Source organism: Cydia pomonella, chromosome 19 (genome assembly GCF_033807575.1).
Source record: "Cydia pomonella isolate Wapato2018A chromosome 19, ilCydPomo1, whole genome shotgun sequence".
NCBI lineage: Eukaryota > Metazoa > Arthropoda > Insecta > Lepidoptera > Tortricidae > Cydia > Cydia pomonella.
In genome coordinates, this window is record NC_084721.1 from 17627227 (window position 1) to 17647287 (window position 20061).

The following is a 20061-nucleotide window of genomic DNA, read 5'->3' on the forward strand; positions in this document are numbered from 1 at the left end:
TTTACAGAAACATAAATATTATTCTTTCATTCGACTGCGGAGTAGTGAACGCAAATATTCATTGATTGTGTAAAGATAAAGATAGTTTATTATTCAAGTAGGCATAACAATGCGCTTGCTGCTTGCTACCTCTGACCCAAGAAAATTTAAATCCCCCCTCAATAGGGTTGTTTCCATCTACAAATCTTAGGGCAGAATATTGTATCCCAATAAATTCTTTTGGATTATAAGAACATGTTAAACTACTTTTAGGGGACCTGTAATGACCATATTTTTGTAAATATTGAATTTAAAATATCTTTTGGCACACGTCACGTGACCAAACTCGAAACGTTATTGAAGATTCTGATGACGTCACAACTCTCGGATTGATACTGTTGACAGTTAGGCGATAAACAACAAATGACAAATATCAGTTGACAGTTCGTATCTTCTACGTGTGTATGTAGTTATGTAAACTGTGACGTCACACAATTTTCAAAGAGCGTTTTGGGCGCGAAAGCATCTGTCAAAATATATTTTGTTAATTTAACATATTTAAAGCCGTTTTTAGTATAAAAGTTGAATTTTAGGGCAACTTTTAGTTGATATAGAACGTAATAAAAGCGTTTCAAAAAATTGGAAACAACCCTATTGGAGGAGGATATCCCAATATGGGACCGACAAGAAACTCGGCGCGACACATCTTTTCAAAACAACATCTTATAATTAACATGCTTTAAATAACAAAAAATACAATTTAAATTACTATAGTATTCGTAAAAAGTACAGTTTAATAAAAAAGTGCTTCTAATTTGATCACCGATTTTGCCTACCTATTTTCTAACAACCACTAATCATGAGGAGAAAGCGTAATATTGCTATCAATTTTCTTTAGGCGTCGTTTATTGTCTTCCAGATCGACTCTAGGGAGTTGATTTTTTTTTATAATATAGTTAAAGTAAGTACTTATAATTTGATGGTTAATAAGTATACAACGTGTTATAAAACAGTCATTTTATTGAACAAGTACCTACCTACACTAATTGTACACGAAAATTTAAATTACTAAATCAATAGGACCTTTAGTAGATTTGAAGTACATTTTATAGGGACATAAGAATCCATTTTCAAATCGTCTTTTCCTTAAGGGCCTGTTTCACAAAGTCTGAGTAAAGTGTCGGGTAGCTAATTAACAAATAAATTGAGTGTCAGAAAAAAATTGGAACTTTATCTACCAGTTAAGCTTATTTAAAGATTGTGAAACGCCAACGATGACTTTATTCGTCAGATAAGTGGCAAGTAGCTTATTCAGGACTTTATTTGGACAATGTGAAACAGGCCCTAAGAAGGGAAGGTATCTTTGCGATCTTAACGAAATAACGATACTTTTTCTATGAAATTCTATTACGGGTGAAAACGGTTTCCACTAACTTATCTTGACACATCACTTTGATTTTGATGTCGATCGCTTCGGCATAATATATACTAACAAGGACAGGTACCCAACTGTCCGGTTCCGATTTGATTTATATTTATATATGTTATAGAGTAGTCTAAAATAACGGACACGTATTTTTTTTAGCTGCCCAAACTCAACCTATTGGGAGAAATTGTCCTCCAAAGTACTAAAAAATTACTAAATGGAAAACTTTAGTTTAAGCAAATATAACAAAACACGTGTACATTATTTTTTCCTGCTCTCAAACATATACTCAAACAAGCCATTAACTAGCAAGTTGCTTGAGCATCACTTTCTATATCAGTTAGAAGATTTAACTTTTTAGTACTTTGGAGGACAATTTCTCCCAATAGGTTGAGTTTGGGCAGCTAAAAAAAAATACATGTCCGTTATTTTAGACTACTCTATAACATATATGAATATAAATCAAATCGAAACCGGACAGTTGGGTACCTTTCCTTGTAAGTTTAAAGGTTTCGCTTAAAAAAATGTATTACAAATTTTGAAAAAAAGGCAAACCTATAAACCTAGTTTTTCATTGTGTCAATAACATACGAGTACTAAAAAATCATCGAGAATGGAAAATATAGAAGTGGAAACACATTTTCTCTTTTTGTATGGACGTGGTATTCTTCGTTTCTAAATGAACATATATATTTTTCTTCCGTACAACGTTATGTTAAGTGTAAAGCAATTATTAATATCTAAACGTAATTTAAACGATTATCTTCAACAACAAAGAAAACACATTTATCTATAAACCAAGCCAACCATTGGGATCCATTTCAACTCCTAAATGTTTTCATTCACAATTCGATCTAACAATTTAATTAAATTCGGAACTAACTGAAACTTGCTCACTATCATTAAAAGGTCGTAAGTGACGTGTTTTGCTTTGAACGTATGCCATTTCGGATAAATAGGCCTGTAGTCATTAATTATCCTTCATACCGCCTTCTTGACCGTAACTTTGTTTAAGGAAATTACGCTGGGGTAACCACTGTGTTTATAGTAAGTGTGTAAGAGGTAGGAATAGGTTTGAGATCCTAACGAAATAACGGTAATTTTTCTATGATATTCCATTTCGGGAGAAAATGGTTTCCACTAACGAAATTTTAACAAATCAGTTTGATTTTGATGTCGATCGCTTCAGCATGATTTATTCTAAGTTCATAGGTTTCGCTTTTTGAAAGATTTTTTTTTTTTTACAAATTTAAAAAAAAAAGGAAAACTTATAAACCTAGAATAAATCATGCTGAAGCGATCGACATGAAATCAAAATTACTCCTTTATGTTTATTTGTAACATAATTAAACGTACTTACTAACGTGACGTCACAACTATCACAAACTTTAATGACTATGTATGAAATACATTGCCGTTTGATTTTTTCCTATGAATTGCCCTTCGTTAGTTAAGGCCAAATTAACATTTACTTATTAAATCGCTTCATGACACTGAAACCTACACCTCGATCCAATTTGCAGCTGTATAGTTTGTTTTGTAAGGCATTATCCTAAGTCAGATTAACCATGATTTAATTTTAACTCAACAGTTTCGTCGTTCGCTTCTATCACTCAATCTCTGCTACTATTTCGTTATGAACTGCGCTACTTGATCAATGTTGAACTTAGATAGTTCAACATCCATCACACTCATCAAGTTTTTAATGTCAGTTGCATTATTCTAGCTAACTTACATTGGACCGCTCCCTTAGCACATCATCCGTCAGGAGAGAAATCTCTCTACTATTCTCTCTTAAAATACTTTCATATTCATGAACTGAACACAACGGAGTATCTATTTCTTCAGTTTCACCTAATTTAGAAAAATCTACGTTATATACATTCTTTTCATAATTGAAATCAATCATTGGCACAAATCTATGTCCCCACAAAATCTCATTTGAAGTATAACTTGATTTAGCTTGTACTGGTTGGCCAGTTGATTCAATTATACCTTCGAACACTACTAAAACTTCTAAACCACCACTCAGTAAGTCTGGCGCAGAAATATTATAAAAAGGACTAGTTTTATCTATTACATGAACAACAGACACAGGCCATAGGAAGAACGTAGATTCGCATCCATCTAGTTCCACGTTTAGAGAAATTTGTTCAAATTCATCTAAAATGTCGTCACGATCCATTCTTATTATATACATTAAAGCTTTTATATTAAGTATTCTAGACTTCCTCATATCACCAACTCTGAAAACTACACACATTTTACCATCCTTAGAATAAATGACAGCATTCTTGCTGAATAGAATTGTCTGTGTTCTGTTTTTAGGTCTAGTTAGTTTAGCAAACAATATTCCAATCATAAATGCTTGGAAAATAGTGCTAACGATACATTGCATGCACATAGTGAATATGGCATCAGGGCATTCCAAAGTTATCTTTCTATGTCCATACGCAACTGTTGTGTGAACTTCAATGCTGAAGAGGAATGCTGACGTGAAATTGTATATCTCTCTGATGCAGGGAGTCCACTCGGTCCCGTTTACAATTTCATTGTTATTAAAATCGCCATGCCCCATAGCAATGAGCCAGTACAAGCATCCAAAGAACAACCAGATGCTGATGAAAGCCATGACGAAATTTAACAGAGTCCATCGCCATCTTGCTTTGACCATAGTGACGAACCAGGTGGTGAAGAATCGAAGCTTTTTGGAGTTGAACTTTTCGATGTTAAATTCACCATTTTTGAAGACGGCGCGTTTATAGTAGTGCTTGTATTTGTAGGGTTTGTGATGATTTGACCCTGAAAATAAAAATATTCATGATAAGAGAAGAAGTAAGTCTATTTAAAGATAAAGACAGTTTATATTTCAAGTAGGCATATTAATATTACAATGCGCTTATGAACGTCAAATAAAGAGTATATTGAGATAACTTTTGCTTAGAAACACAATAAACATATTAACCATACAAAAGAATTCTCTTCAATTCAATGTAAAGCAACAGACAAGTAACTATCGACGCTTATTGACAGTTGCTATGAAAAGCTCGTATCTCGTAATGTCATGTCACGTCACGTAATGTTTGCATAACATTGCTGCTCGGTAAATTTTCAAAAATTAATTACGTAGTAATAGTTAAAAGTAAATTAAAAATCTGCATAATTAATGATTACGCGGGTAAATTCTACGACTGGTTTGATTTATTGCCCGTGTTGGATTTACACACTGTGTACAAGCTTAATGATCTAAAGGGGGCAATGAGGGAAAAAAAATAAAAACTATACACACCTGAAAACACAATATTTTCCATCGTATATACGATATATTATGACTACAACATCCTTTCCTCAGAGTCAACCCTGTACTGACAACTCTTAAGTAGTTTTGTCTAAATTTACATTAATTGATAAGATATGATCATTGCACAGTTTCCTATGTGCGCCCTAGAGACGTCACTTTTACTATTCATAGTAAAATACATAGTAAAACAAAGCAAATGATTAAAGTAAACAAATACGAATAGCGTCGACTCCTATCTTCGACTTCACCTACATAAATTTAAATAATACCTACAACCAAGGCCAAAAGTATGGAAACAACGTTGTTTTCTTTAATATCCCATGTTTCTATCTTTGTTGTATATTTGTAACTTACATTAGGCAGCCCCAAAAGATAAAAATACACGCTAAATATCAAAACATATTAAAATATTGTCAAAAAGATAAAAAAAAAAAATAGGAAAAATAAGTTTTAGACAAAAATTTCATTTTTGGTACAAGCTTTTAAAGCTGACTGTACTTTTCCTTCCACAGGCAACTAATACTCATCGAGGCACTTCTAAAAACCCCAAACACAATTACATTGCGTTGTTTCATCACTGAGTTCCTATGGTCACCTCCTGTCTCCATCATCCGATCAGCTCGATGGTGCCATAATATTGCATCACCTGACTTACATATGTATGCAAATTTTCATCTTCATCGGAAACTGGGAAGTGGGTCAAATTTAACTTGCTAGATTGTTGTTATATAATCATTATTATTAAGTAAAATTACATAATATGGCAATTTATATCACTTAATATCATGCTTTGTTTTTGTTAATAAATGTACTTTACATTGAATTTAGATCTAAGATAAGTACCTCACCAAATATTGTACGCCTTTGTAAGGCAGGATATGGAGAACATGACTCATTTACCTAAGACCTTTGTAGAACCCATAACCATACAATAAAATATTTTTGATTTTGATTTTGATTTTGATTGATTACGGACAGTCAACGGGACAGATTAAACTAAATAAAAGCTTGTAAAAGTAGGGGCGAAGACCGCCAGGCTAAAGTGGAACTAGGCGGGTCACGTCAGCATGCATTCGGATAGGTGGGCTAGTATAGCCACCAAGTGGATGCCGCAAGTTAAGTGCGGATGTGGCCCAGACGGAGATCGCGGGATGACTTAGACACCTCTGACCAGTAACTGACCAGAAATTAGCACAACAACTGGAGCTGTGGAGATCACGGGGAGAGGCCTTCGCCCAGCAGTGGGACACTATAACGGGCTAACTAAAAAAAAGGAAAAAGTAACTTAATTCTTTCTTTTTTAATTCTGCACTTTAAATTGGCTCACAAAATGTTGAACTGGCAAGTACCATAGCAATAATTTGAGTAATTTACTTTTAAAATGTTCTATTATTATTTTAATCTTCGAGTAACACCGGGAAGGCAATCGACATTCGCACTATTTCCCCTCTGCCGAAGTACATGCCCAATCTGGGAATACCGGTGCATCTTGTGACTTCTCCGTACATAAAAGAAAGAGACCGAGGTGCGCAAGATTTGTCGTTGACGTGTGTCGTTTTCCATATATTTGTGTCGTCATTACAGATTGAATTTTGTATGTAGTGAGTGAGAAGTGCGTGCACGTTTCCCCCGCCAAAAATGGCAGAAACATTTATAGATAGATACGGTAAGATATCAGTTGGGCTCCTCTCTTCCGATCTTACTCGAAAATTGAAACATAAGCTTGGTTTCATACGTTTGGGTGTGTACATTTTGTTGTTTCAAACCAGATTACGGAAGGCTAATTCAAGCGTTCATTTTGATATCTAAATTATTTATTTTGCTAAATTCGCTCGTACTTATCTATTATAAATGCAAATGACATCATTTTGATGTCGAATTATAAGTTTATTAGCTGGATACTTTATCGAATTTGATAAAAGCCCGTAGCAGCTGTTTGCCCGAACTGTAAGTTGATTACCCAAGTTCCGACTTTAGCCCATTTCCGTAACGCGTTAACTCAAATACGTTGTGCGGAAGTTTTCGCTAATCCGAAGTGAGATAGTGGGGAAAATGAAGTACACCGACTCAGTATTCCAATGGTACGTAATTTGTAGTTTAGTTTTAACACTTTAAGTTTTGTACTTTTAAACCTGTGAAAAATTAAGCCCCAATTAGACGGATTATGAACTTGCCTGCAATATTCGATATATTGCTAACCACCACGAGTACAATGAATTCAGTCAGTCGACTAATTACCGCAATGTAACTAAAACCACATGCAAGCTCTTGAACCGTCTAAATGTAGGTTAAAATCAATTGCCTAATAAAAACATTTTTATAACATATGACGCAACGGAATCCTAAAATGTTTTAGACTAAAGTTTGGAAGGTTACTGTATCGAATTTGATCTAAGCCCGTAGTAGCAGCTTTATCCGAGCTGTAAGTTGATTACCTAAGTTCCGACGTTAGCTCAATCCGGTAACGCGTTAACTCAAACACGTTGCGCCGAAGTTTTTGACTAATCTGAGGTGGGATAATGGGAGAGTTGTTCTGTGTTCTAATCTATGGCCGCGTAAGAATACTACGTAGATAAGAATGGATTTGTTTTAATTTGTGTTAAAAAAAATTACAACTTATTTAAATGTTACGAATTTTAATAAAATGTATCTAATAAAAAAAATTTAACATAAGTAGAAAAGTTTTACTGTATCAAATTTGCTGAAAGCCTGTAGCAGCTGTTTATCCGAACAGTAAGTTGATTACCCAAGTTCCGACGTTAGCTCATTCCGGTAACGCGTTAACTCAAATACGTTGTGCGGAAGTTATGGCTCATCTGAAGTGGAATAGTGGGCAAACGGTTGATGCCATTATATACGAGCCAAACACGAGTATTGACATTACTTTAAAGAAATTACATTACTAGTCATAGTTTAGTGATCGGAATTAAAAAATCACGGCAAGTTAATGAAGATAGTTTAAATACCTTCCTGTAGTATTGGAATAATTACAAAGTTATGACACTGTATTGATTTGCACTATTGATGATGATGATGATGCTTTCCTGACCGATTTCGGCCACAGCGACTGTGGGCTCTGGAGTAGGCAATTTTTAGTTCGCATTATTAGTCCAGAGATCGGCGGGGGTGAGCTGTTTTTACGTCATTAATGTCATGTAGATGTTAATATGGATATGGAGTATCCATATATAAATATTAAAAAAAAGTCTAGACTGAAATGATTAAACTAAAATTAAAATTCATTACAAAACGAGTGCTAAGCTTTTTTATTTATTGTACATTTAATTTTCTGTGCTATTTTAATAAATAACTATAAGTTTGTCTATATTTTCAATCTTTAATTTGTTTCGCCTTGAGCTTTATTTGTATAAAGAAAAAGATTCTTCTACGTCCACTGATGTGAGTGGAATGAAATGAATATACAATAATAATTATATTATCTAAGGAAGCTTACTTTAATACTAGATGAAACTTTTTTCTTACTTAAGCAGAAAGCTGTCTATAGTAGATTAATCACATTCCGTAAGTTTTGATTGCGACGTGATGTAGGCAAATAAATTAATTAGTTTATAATTATTAATTACACATGGGGCAATTACCATTAAATGACAATTAAATGACAAGGTATGTCCATGTTAGGCAAAAACTGAAAACAACTCATCTCCGCCGATCTCTGGTTATTACACATTTGCACTATTGACAGTGTATTTGTCACAAACATTTGTTCCTGATTTGTGGATGTTTTTACAATATAAATACTTATAAGCATACATATATGTACATACGTATTTATATTGTAAATCTATATTATACCGGATGTTTCCTGTAACACGAGCAAATAATTAAACCATATAAAAAGATATAACTTTTAATTAACAACTTTTATAAATTATGAAATCTTGAGATTTTATCTTTTTCATACAAATGAAATATTATTTTCAATGTACGCTGACATCAGTGTGTTTGACGTTGCTTGTCACGCTTTAAACGTAACAAAATTCGCAATACATTGCGTCTTAGAATTAACTTCAATGTGTAATAAAAATTAAAACACAAGTTAATTTTAAAAGTTGCTGAACAAATGTTGGTGAGTTTGAGTTGACTTGTAAAAGAGCCCTTGAGGCCTACTTGCAGAATAAATTTTTGAATTTTGAATTTGAATTTTGAGGAGGACAGCCTACAGTTTAATTTATTACTCCTGTTACAGGAAACATCCGGTATGTATCGTCGTCTAGTAAGCAAAACTCAAGCTATACTGAGCTAAGAGTGGTAATCGATTTTGTAGTATTTTTGGGTAGTAGTATTTTTGGAGTCTTTGTAGTTTCTCATAGCTTTAGAGGTTAGTTCTAGAATAGTTACATCTGTTTTACTTTTCATTTTGCTTTCTTGTCTCTTAATGCTTGTAGCTTTTTTTTGTTTTGTTTTGGCTAGGGTTAAGAATTTTAACATATATACAAAATGTAAGCGCGTAGTAAGCAAGTTGTGTTTGTCTATAATTGGGTGAATACTCCGGTATGATTTTTGTGGTTATTATTTAAGTCCAATTGTATTTGTATTACACCTGTTGGCAAACGTTAATAAATAAATAAATCGGTGTGCAATTGTCGTATTTTTTTTATTGAAAATAAAAATATAATTTCGACTATATCAATTCGAGAACCGGTCTAGCCTAGTGGGTAAACACCCTGCCTATCCCGATGGTCCCGGGTACAAATCCTGGTCATTTATTTGTGTGATAAGCACGGATATTTATTATTATTATTATTATATAATTATAGGCGAGCAGCTATTTAGCAGATGAGCCTATGTCATACAGTGTCCTGTATTATACAGTTCAAAGTTTGTAAAGTCGTATCACATCACTAAGTAACATCAGTCTAACTTATTGTTTAAAAGCCACTTGTCCAATCTGTTTTTAAAAACATTGACCGAGGGAGCAGTTACAACACTATCCGGTCAACGGTTTCAAGCCGCCACGACACGGTTGGACAAAGAATGATATGCAGCTTTAGTAGTAGTGGGAGTGCGAACTATTCATAGTTCTCCTGTTGATTATATCGTGAATGTCGGGGAGGTTGTAACAGTGGGTAACAATCTTAAAACACTCGATAAGGTCTCCTCTCGCTCTCCTGGCTTTGAGTGTGGGCAGCTTCAGTACCTTTAGCCTTTCTTCATAAGGTAGGCGTTTGAGCTTAAATGGAATCTTGGTGGCTCTTCGCTGCGCACTCTCTAAAAGGTCAATGTCTTTGACAAAATAGGGATTTGTTCCTTAGCCGTGGGTGTTTTCTATGTATTTAATTATTTATAAATTATATATATCATTGTCTACGTACAAGACAAGCCTTATTGAGCTTACTGTGGGACTTAGTCAATTTGTGTAATAATGTCCTATAATATTTATTTAATTCCCGCTCTGCCTTACGCAAGTCAAGTCCTAGAGCAGAAATGTTAGCGTACCTAACTAGTACTAAATATAGACTCAGGCTTCAGACAAGGCTTTCTCTGCTACTAGCCTTGCTGGTATTGATTCTTTCCACATAGCTAGTAGCCCTAATTTTGAATTATTATTCAATTTAACTTAATCCCGTACAATAAGCTTCAAAATTACCTAAACGTTTCGAATACCGCAAACCCATCCGAGTTGTCCCCGCGGTCTCGGAAAAAGACTGGCTAAAGTTGACATCAAAAGCTTTTCTTAGGGATGGCCAGGGGGCGCAACAAGCCCTCAAGAAATTGTCATGTACTTGGAAATTTCGACCCATGTCACTGTGACCGAGTGACCGAGGGGTTCAGGCATCTGCCGCGTAAACAGAGGGCGCTGGTTAAATTCCAGCCTTGGACACTGGATGCCTCGGTAATTTTTTCCGTATTAGTACATTACTATAGAGGCCGGGAAACGTAGGGTTGCAGGGCAAGTAGATATATACGACTGAGCGTAGCGAAGCTACTCGGCTCGCCACTGTATCAGCGGTGTACAAACTTGCTCGCGTAAGTCCGCGCGCCAGCGCGATACGTCACCGCCGTTGCTTAGCAACGAATATGCACAACAAATCACCGTACCAAGCTAACTGAAGCTAGTTGATGGTTGGATGCCAAGACGTTGTGTCACAATTTGACGTTAAAAAACAAAAGAAGGTTGCTTTACAGTCCTAGGTGTGTAAGGCAGTATGAAATTTCATTACATATCATCTTCACTTATCGCACCTGATATGTAGTATTTCCGGACCTAATTTGACGTAAGTCGTCATCATTTCACAGCAAGTTTGAGAAAATGATATTTATTTATTTTGGTTTATATATCTACCGTGTAATGTTAAATTTTGTCTAAAATAATGTGTAAAAAGAACCTTAACGAGAGAAATAACTGTTACGTAGTAGATTATAATGAGAGCATGAAATAATGGATTTATTTTTACTTACGATTTCGGTAATGGTAGATGCCTGGTTTCACCAATGGCTCAACTTCAGTTTCCCCAGATAATTCTTGATTATTTAGCATCATTGCGCTGTAAACATATTACATAGATATTTATTTAGTAGGTTGTCTGGTAGAGATCGCTCTTTAGCGATAAGACCGCCGTTGTCTCCTCTGTACTATGTATCTCTTTCTGTAAATGTTATTTTGAGGTTATAGAGTAAAGAGGCTTTGTATTGTATTGTACTTATTTTTTGTATTGTATAGTGTTAAACCCGTTCTAACTACAATAGAGTAGACCGCGGCGAATCGGATCACAGGGCGAAACAGATCATCATGAAAAATAGGATATTTGAAATATTGAAATATCTCTCCTCTTACTATAAATGCCAGTCACAAGAAATATTTTAAGTATCGACAGATATATCGACCGGTCTGGCCTAATAGTGTGTAGTGACCCTGCCCATGAAGCCGATGGTCCTGGGTTCGAATCCCGGTATGGGCATTTATTTGTGTGTTGAACACAGATATTAATTTGTTCCTGAGTCATGGATGTTTTCTATGTATTTAAGTATTTGTATATTATATATATCATTGTCTGAGTACCCACAACACAAGCTTTCTTGGCTTACCGTGGGACTTATGTCAATTTGTGTAAGAATGTCCCTATAATTATATGTAGTCTGATCCAATTCACCCTGTTATCCGATTCGCCTTGGTCTACCCTAAGTAAATATGAGTCGTAAATACTTAGGTACGTTAGTTAGTTAGTGCTTCTGGGCATTTTCCGCAAATCGACAACCATTGTGCCTATTTTGCGTGAAACGAGGTAGCGCTACTCTAATACTTAGGTACGTACTAATAAATATAAAAAGTGAATGGTTAAGGTGACAGACGGACGACTGCAGCATAGTGTTTTGTTATATTGTTATACTTTTGTATGTCGTAGTTTATCACAGAACAAATGCAATGATAAATGATAAATGATATAGTAACAGCAGTAATTAACGTAGCAACAGTATCTAACGCTATGACATTGTTTTTGTTTCTTATGTTTATTTTATTTTATTATTGCTTTTCTATAAATTCTGGCTTGACGATCCTATTCAGGTGAAAATGTCCATTTAATAATTGTTGCTACCTGGATTATGATGTTATTTTTAGTCATTATTATTATTCATTTTTGACGATCACGATATAGATTCATATAAATTGACATGACATGACATGTAATTTGTAAAAACAACGCAACAATTATATTGCAAGTTTGAGAAAAATAAATTGAACACTCTTAAAGTTATGATAAGACAATTAAAACTAAACCTAACTAAAAAATCCCTAAAAACTACCTTCTAGGCCTAGGCCCCTCGGCAAGGTGCCCATCACGCAGGCAGCGTTCCCGCGCTGTATTGCGATAGCAATCCTCTGCGCGAGATTCCCCTGTTGCCTCCCTCAACCGCTTCCCAAGCTCCTTAAGGAGCCCACGCGCTCCCCTACCCCACGGCCCGAGTGTCTCGACGCCAAATGCTACGAACTCGTAGTTGGCGCCGAGACAGCTGTATTTGTAGGCCTTAAACCGCTCTCGGGCGTCCGCCGCTGCCCCGGCATTTCTGCTGGTCGCTTGAATGTAGGATGCTTCCAACGTATCGGCGCAGGTAGCATCCCACACCAGCGCGCGGCCCATTCTCCAGGGGATCAACGACATCCCGTCCGGGCGCTTGCCATCGTCCCGCACGATCTGGGGCTCCAGAGCTGCGGGGACGTTGGCACTGACGAGAGCCCTTCTAAGGATGTCGTTGATGGAGGCGTGGCGAGACATTATTTATAATGTAATTGTATGTTGTGTAAGAAATGAATCTGAATCTGAATCTATGCTGCATTCGGCATGTTACATTCTTATTGCGACTGCAGCATTTTTTTTGTATCCATCGAAAAACGGGCGATGACTGTTTTTAGAGTAAACGCAAACACCCTGCATAGTGCCCTTACTAAGATTTAAATCCCAGGTGGATAATATGTCATTTTTTTTACAACTTTGGGAACAAATCAATTTTTTTCATAACATCACACACACTTTCGCACATCACTATACATAATTATAAATGAATATAGATATCACTACACTTAAGGGGGTCCCTAACGCCAATGAACTTTGATTTAAATCCCTTAGTTTTCTAATGTTTTTTGTAGCTTATCATATTAACAGCAACGGCTGTAAGCAATATAGTATACCGTATTTACTTCAATGTTCACTGTCTTCGAGATATTTGGCATCAAAGTTGAACAATTTTAGGCCAAAAAACCGGTTTACTGGATATAACTTTTGTGTTAATTAGTTTAAAATTAAAATCTCTGACCAGTTTTTAGAGACTTTAATGACGAACCCAAATGTGTAGATTTCGTACATGTGAAATCCTTCACACCAATCTAGTAACAAAAAAGTGTTTTTTGGACAATGTTTAAAAAATATAGAAAAATAAAAGTGTTCATTTATTTCAAAATCCGGCAGACCAGATTGAAGAACCGATAGCTGTTTGTCTTATAGTTCTATCCATAGTGCAAATGTAGGAAATGTAGGAGGATGAAAACCGCGGGGAGCCCCTTAATAAAAAGAGTCCCACTCCGCGTCTGTCTGTATGTATTTTAATGCGGTTTTCACCTTTCAATAGCGTGATACTTTAGGTGTGTAATTTGTTAAGGTTTGGTGTAATCCGTGCAAAGCATGGGCGGGTCACTAGCCAATTATAAACTAAAACAGATATCATATTATACTGAAGAAATACAGACTAACGGCCCGATTCGAACTAAGATACGTCAAAAATTTCCTAAAGATACGAAACGGATTAGATTGTCAGTATCAAAAGTGGCATTTATTCAAACAAAAATGTCACGTCAAAAGTGACGGTTTGTTTGAAGAAACGTCACTTTAGACACTGATATATCTATCCATATCGTATCTTTAGCTTTGAAAAGCAAAGCAAAAGTTTGAATCAGTCCCTAAGCCCTCCAATTGCGCAGGCCGGATACGAACCGGCATCGGTGTCTTCAGAGGGCCTACCGCGAAAACCAAAATTCGCAAATTATGGGAATCTCTCTCTCTTACTCCAATGAAGGCGTAATTAGAACGACAGAGAAAAATGTTCGCAATTTACGAACTTCGATTTTCGCGGTTATAGTCCAGAACCCCTAGTGTAAATTTATTCGATAGCGTGAATTGACGTATGGGATTTAGAAACAGCGCGCCAAGCGGGACGTTTTGGAAACCCAAAATCCCATACAAAATGAGACTTAAAGCAAACGCGTACGACACGTTTCGCTATCGAATGAATTTATACTAGGGGTACTGCTATCGCGGGAATTAGGAACCCGTCTTCAGCTATAAACTATAAGTCATTTATTTTTTTGTACCTATATGACATCAAATTTTAACCACTTTTTAAATATAAAAAAAAATACCTGCGAACCATATCCATTGTCATTGGACCGCCGAATAATTAATTTTCTCAAACGTAAAGGTAATCACGCAATAAAACAGAGAAACCGTAATCATTTGAATCATGTTTAACATGAAAGTGAGTGAGATACTAGTCTCTACTTATGTAGTTTAGGAGGTAGTATTTATAGATAGTGCGCAGATAAGATAGGAGTACAGGCAGAAAGAAAACGGTTAACGTGAAATAAGTTTAGACTGTGACATTCCATGTTTTGTCTTAGAGATAAGGGAAATTTAAACTTACATTGTGATATCAAAGTGATATCGAAATGATCAATTAAGTAAATATTATATGTCATTATTACACAAATTGACTAAGCCCCACAGAGAGCTAAAGAAGGCTTGTGTTTTGGATAATCCGACAACGATAGTATTGAATATGTAAAAACTTAAATACATAGAAAACACCCAACGCAGGAAGAAATATCCGTGCTGATCACACAAATAAATGTCCTTACCGAGATTTGAACTCAGAATCATCTGTTTCATAGGCTTTGATGTTACTTGCCCGTGCGTCTCGATTGCGCCAATTAATGTAAGTTATTTTGATGATTGATTTCATTTTGATGTGATTTCCAAAAATAAACTAATGCTGAAGCTTGAATTACTCTCAATATATGTAACTAACTGCGTAAAGCCGACGAGCGAATGTGGCGAGCATCCCGCTGGCGGACGGCAAACGCCAGAACCGGGGGCCTAGCCAAGAACACAACTCCCTTCCTGACCTTATTGTTCTCGAATTCTATAATGTTAACTTCGAAAACGAAACTTATTTTTATTATTATATTCATAGCCTGGAAAAAAATAGTTCAGTAAAATGAATTTGAAAACAATTAGTCAAAACTAGTTTTCACTAAGGCGTTTAGAAAAACTGTTTTTAAATATGGAAAACGCGATTTCATTGACACGGGTATTATTATGCGTTATAATTAAGATTTATATTCATACTTACTCCGTTGGCTCAGCGACCCAAAATAAGACTTGGCCTCCAACTCCGACACAAGACAGCGCCACTTTTCTCGGTCCTGTACGCCAATTTTTGACACAAAGTTCGCGCAGATCCGCCTCCACCATGTCGCTCCAGCGATACCTGGCGCATCCGATAGGACGTCTTCCAGGCGACCCAGGTACGCTCTTTTCACGTTCCGATCTTCATCCATTTTCTCAAGATGGCCCAACCAACCATTTATATTCCTGATTGTACATAATTAAATATTTAACAGTAGCTGCTACAATAATAGCATCATGTAAATGAAATGCAAACAACTCATAAAAAACGTTTTTAAATTAGTATAATCAGAAAGTATTTTTAAGCCTTTAATTTGCCATACTTGTTATTAGATATTTTTGAAATACCTACTAAGAAGGTATGTGCTGGTAAAAAAAAAAGGTAAAGTCCTCGCCGGCTGCATAAAACTCATTTGATAAAAAAATAGAAAATACCTTAGCCTTATTGAGCTTACTGTGGGACTTAGTCAATATGTGTAATAAAGTCCTATAATATTTATTATTTATTATTATACCTACTCTGTGGGGGTAGTTGCATTTTAGTAACTTCAAATGCTAGTACCACCTATAGTTTTCCCACTAAACAACTTAGTTTATTTACACATAATGCAGCATACAGTTCTCTAATGGAATTCAGCTCAATAATCTAATCAGATATGTCATATGACTACCATCGAACAAAAGAGAGAAGAAATATGTTTTTCGTTGGACTTGATCTAACTTTTAATGTGTATTTGTAATACCATAACTTATGGTCAAGATAGGTTAAAAATACCAAATTAAAAGTATATTACTATAAATATAAACGGGTTTACTGTGTAGGTGTTAAAAATTGTCGAGTTTTTATACTTTGGTTATTATACTGATTCTCTTCTTCCTCGCGTTGTCCCGGCATTTTGCCACGGCTCACGGGACCCTGGGGTCCGCTTGATAACTAATCCCAAGATTTGGCGTAGGCACTAATTTTTACGAAAGCGACTGCCATCTGCCCTTCCAACCCAGAGGGTAAACTAGGCCTTGTTGGGATTAGTCCGGTTTCCTCACGATGTTTTCCTTCACCGAAAAGCTATGAAGCGAGGTTATTATTATTGACGACCGGTTTGGCCTAGTGGGTAGTGACCCTGCCTACGAAGCTGATGGTCCCGGGTTCAAATCCTGGTAAGGGCATTTATTCGTGTGATGAGCATGGATATTTGTTCCTGAGTCATGGGTGTTTTCTATGTATTTAAGTATTTATAAATATTTATATATTATATATATCGTTGTCTAAGTACCCTCAATACAAGCCTTATTGAGCTTACTGTGGGACTTAGTCAATTTGTGTAATAATGTCCTATAATATTTATTTATATATAATATTTATTATACTGATTATTTAATAAAAATAGCTAGTCGTTTAAATCGTACTATAGCATACTGGCAAAGGTACGATTTAAACGACCAAGTATTTTTCAGTCGTGTAAGTATGATTCCGGATCCCCGTAATAAATATTTGTTATTCAAACCTAAAATAAGCAATAAACTTGCAAAATGTTTCATAGATACAATTTTATCATGGGTGGTACGATTTAACCAACTGGTCGGGTAAATCGTACCGATGCGCGATGGCAGTGTTTCCGAAGAAATGCATTTTGACTTTGTTAATTTAATCTCAGAATGCTCATCTTCATAATGAATGTAGCCAAGTAACTGAACTTTTATATTCACAGTAAACATATTTGTAACTACCTCCAAAAACAAAATATCCAAGTTTATGTAAAAACTGGTACGATATATCCGACTCTCCCCTACATTATTGGTCCTTCGAGCCGGATTTGAACCAGCAAGCAATGGATGAAATGAGTTTTTTAAATATATATTCGCATAATACAAACTTTATAAAACCCAAGAACCTAAAGCAAAACTCTATTAATGCAATAGTAGCAATTAAGCTCGAACGCTATCTCAATAGAATTAAACTCTTAACCCTAAAAGATAAGCTAAGAATGATTAGCATAAGAATTTAATCAGGAACCATAATGGCCACTCTATATTTCAAGCACTACTTTTGTGGCGAAGAATTTCATATCCGGGATAACTGAGCTTTAGTACTTTAGACGAAGATTAATCATTTTAAAACAGATACGAAAAGCGGTATGAATTTTCAAAAAAATTTCTGTAATCGTACCCCTTTTTTGCCAAAAATTCAATTGGCTACTTGACTGTTTTTTTGTAAATAATGTCAAACGATCTTGATTTTTTTGAGGATCAAATGTCTATATAGGACTCATGGCATTTAAGCAACACAAAGGTCAGAAATGAGAGTTAAAGTCTGACGCTCGCACTCGACGATTGAAACGCCTCTAACAAAATGATAAGGTGATGTGACGTCACATCATATAAGTCTGTCCTAAATGTATGGAAGATCAAGGAAATTGCCATTTTGACCCTGAAATATTGCGTTTATGTGTATAATTGTCATACAATTTATTTTTCAATAAAATGTAAGTAATCGAATGGTACCATTTTCTTTTCTATTTGTGAAAGACAAAAATAATTTTTTTTTGAGACTTCGGAGCCTTGTATTTTTTTATAATCTCAATATAAAAAAAATTATTCCACTTTTTTATAATGGATGGCTCATTTTCTATCCATTTAACTAAATTTTGTTATAATATTCAATATGTGTCAAGTACCCAATTAGCAATCTAAGGATTTTGTCTAGTGACTTCGTCGATTCTAATCCAGATTTTTTCTTTTGCTTGATAGAAAAAAAAAACGAAATCTAAAATTTTTTAACAATTCATGTACAAACGGCCCGATTCGTAGAATGAGGAAGGCACGTTTAAATAAATAAATATTATAGGACATTATTACACAAATTAACTAAGTCCCACAGTAAGCTCAATAAGGCTTGTGTTGTAGGTACTTAGACAAAGATATATATAGGTAATATATAAATATTTAGAAATACTTAAATATATAGAAAACCATCCATCCTAGACTGCATCGGCACTTTCCATCAGGTGAGATTGTGGTCAAATGCTTACCTTTTCGTAATAATAAAAAAACACCCATGACTCAGCAACAAATATCCATGCTCACCACACGAATAAATGCCCTTACCAGGATTTAAACCTGGGACGATCGGCTTCATAGGCAGGGTCACTACCCACTAGGCCAGACTGGTCGTCAAAATAATAATAACGTTTTAGATCTTGGAAAGATGTTTAAAAAATCGATTACTATACGACATGTCAAAATTGACGTTTAAAAATATCGATCCCAATAAGATCTATCTACGATATTTCTAACGTCAAAGTGACATAAGTTACCCGAATCGAACTGCTTCTGTCAATTATACGACATATAAACGATATCTAAATGAGAACTTATCTAAACCCGAACTTATCGTTATCGTATCTCATTTTTCGATTCGAGCCGAAAGGCTAAAAATATGAAAATTGCTTCTAATAATGCCCAATTTTATTTTAAGTCATCGGTTACTTTTTACAGGATTTTATTTAACTTTGTTTATTTTAACTCATCGGTTACTTTTTACAGGATATTATTTAACTTGGCCTGTAGGTACCTATGTATGTTTTTTTTTTTTGTTGGTTACTGTGGGATAGAAGAAGAATTGTAGGGTAGTGTATATCTTGGAAGCTAAATTTGAACCACATGTAAATTGGGTGACAATACAATATTATGGTACTATCGAGCTGATCTGATGTTGAAGACAGGAGGTGGCCTTAGGAACTGTGTGATGAACTAACGCAACCTAATTGTGTTTGGGGTTCTTAGAATTGTCTCGATGAGTATTAGTTGCCTTTGGTAAGAAAAGTACAGTCAGCGTTTTATCGCTGCTTATACTAACACCAGCTTAGGGTCAAGGCGGAAACAGTGGCTTGGCTTGAACAGTGGCTCAGTCGCCCAAATATCGCATGTGTTGAAATTAAGTCGAGTGAACCACTATACCCAGCTTTTTTCACCGAGCCACTGTTCCTTGACCCTATACCAATTTTTTTCATCTAAAATCCTATGTGTTAAAACTTACAACTAATTAAAATTCAAAAACATGATATCCGCGGTCCCGAGCACGCACATCTATCTCGCTCGCACTTACAGTCAGTAAGAGTGAGAGAAGAACACGTCGAGGACTTAAAAGAAGTTAAATCCATAAAATTGACACAATTCCTCGACTGTCAGTACATTAACGAGTCTTGTTTTGCCTACACTAACAATCTGTACCCCTAGTGTAAATAAATTCGATTTCGAAACGTGACGTACGCGTTTGCGTTTAGTCTCATTTTGTATGTGATTTAGAAAGAGCGCGCCAAGCGGGACGTTTTGGAAACTCAAAATCCTATACAAAATGAGACTTAACGCAAACGCGTTCGTCACGTTATGATGTCGATTGAATTTACACTAGGGGTACAGATCACTGCGCTTAACAATAC

General features: G+C 35.4%; 1 protein-coding gene across 2 annotated transcripts; it reads right to left on the reverse strand.

The window, feature by feature from the left end:
* Positions 1-981: 981 nt before the first annotated feature.
* LOC133528453 (inward rectifier potassium channel 2-like) lies at positions 982-15325 on the reverse strand. Of its 2 annotated transcripts, XM_061865847.1 has the most exons (3): positions 14578-15325; positions 11127-11212; positions 982-4207 (listed from the first exon to the last, which is right to left on the reverse strand). In XM_061865847.1, exons 1-3 carry the CDS (start codon positions 14598-14600, stop codon positions 3132-3134), a joined length of 1185 nt encoding a protein of 394 aa, XP_061721831.1. In that variant the 5' UTR covers positions 14601-15325; the 3' UTR covers positions 982-3131. The 2 variants fall into 2 exon arrangements, with proteins under 2 accessions (XP_061721831.1, XP_061721832.1); XM_061865848.1 differs by lacking the exons at positions 11127-11212; positions 14578-15325 and adding an exon at positions 4695-4819 and having other exon boundaries at positions 2835-4207.
* Between the last annotated feature and the right edge of the window lie 4736 nt (positions 15326-20061).

What these genes read in the sequence shown, in the direction of transcription:
- LOC133528453 (XM_061865847.1), bottom strand. Translation starts at nt 14,600, where the DNA reads ATGACAATGGATATGGTTCGCAG. An exon ending in ACAATGGATATGGTTCGCAG is followed by an intron (nt 11,213 to 14,577) that starts GTATTTTTTTTT and finishes ATATGTTTACAG; the next exon opens with CGCAATGATGCTAAATAATC. An exon ending in CATCTACCATTACCGAAATC is followed by an intron (nt 4,208 to 11,126) that starts GTAAGTAAAAAT and finishes TTTTATTTTCAG; the next exon opens with GGTCAAATCATCACAAACCC.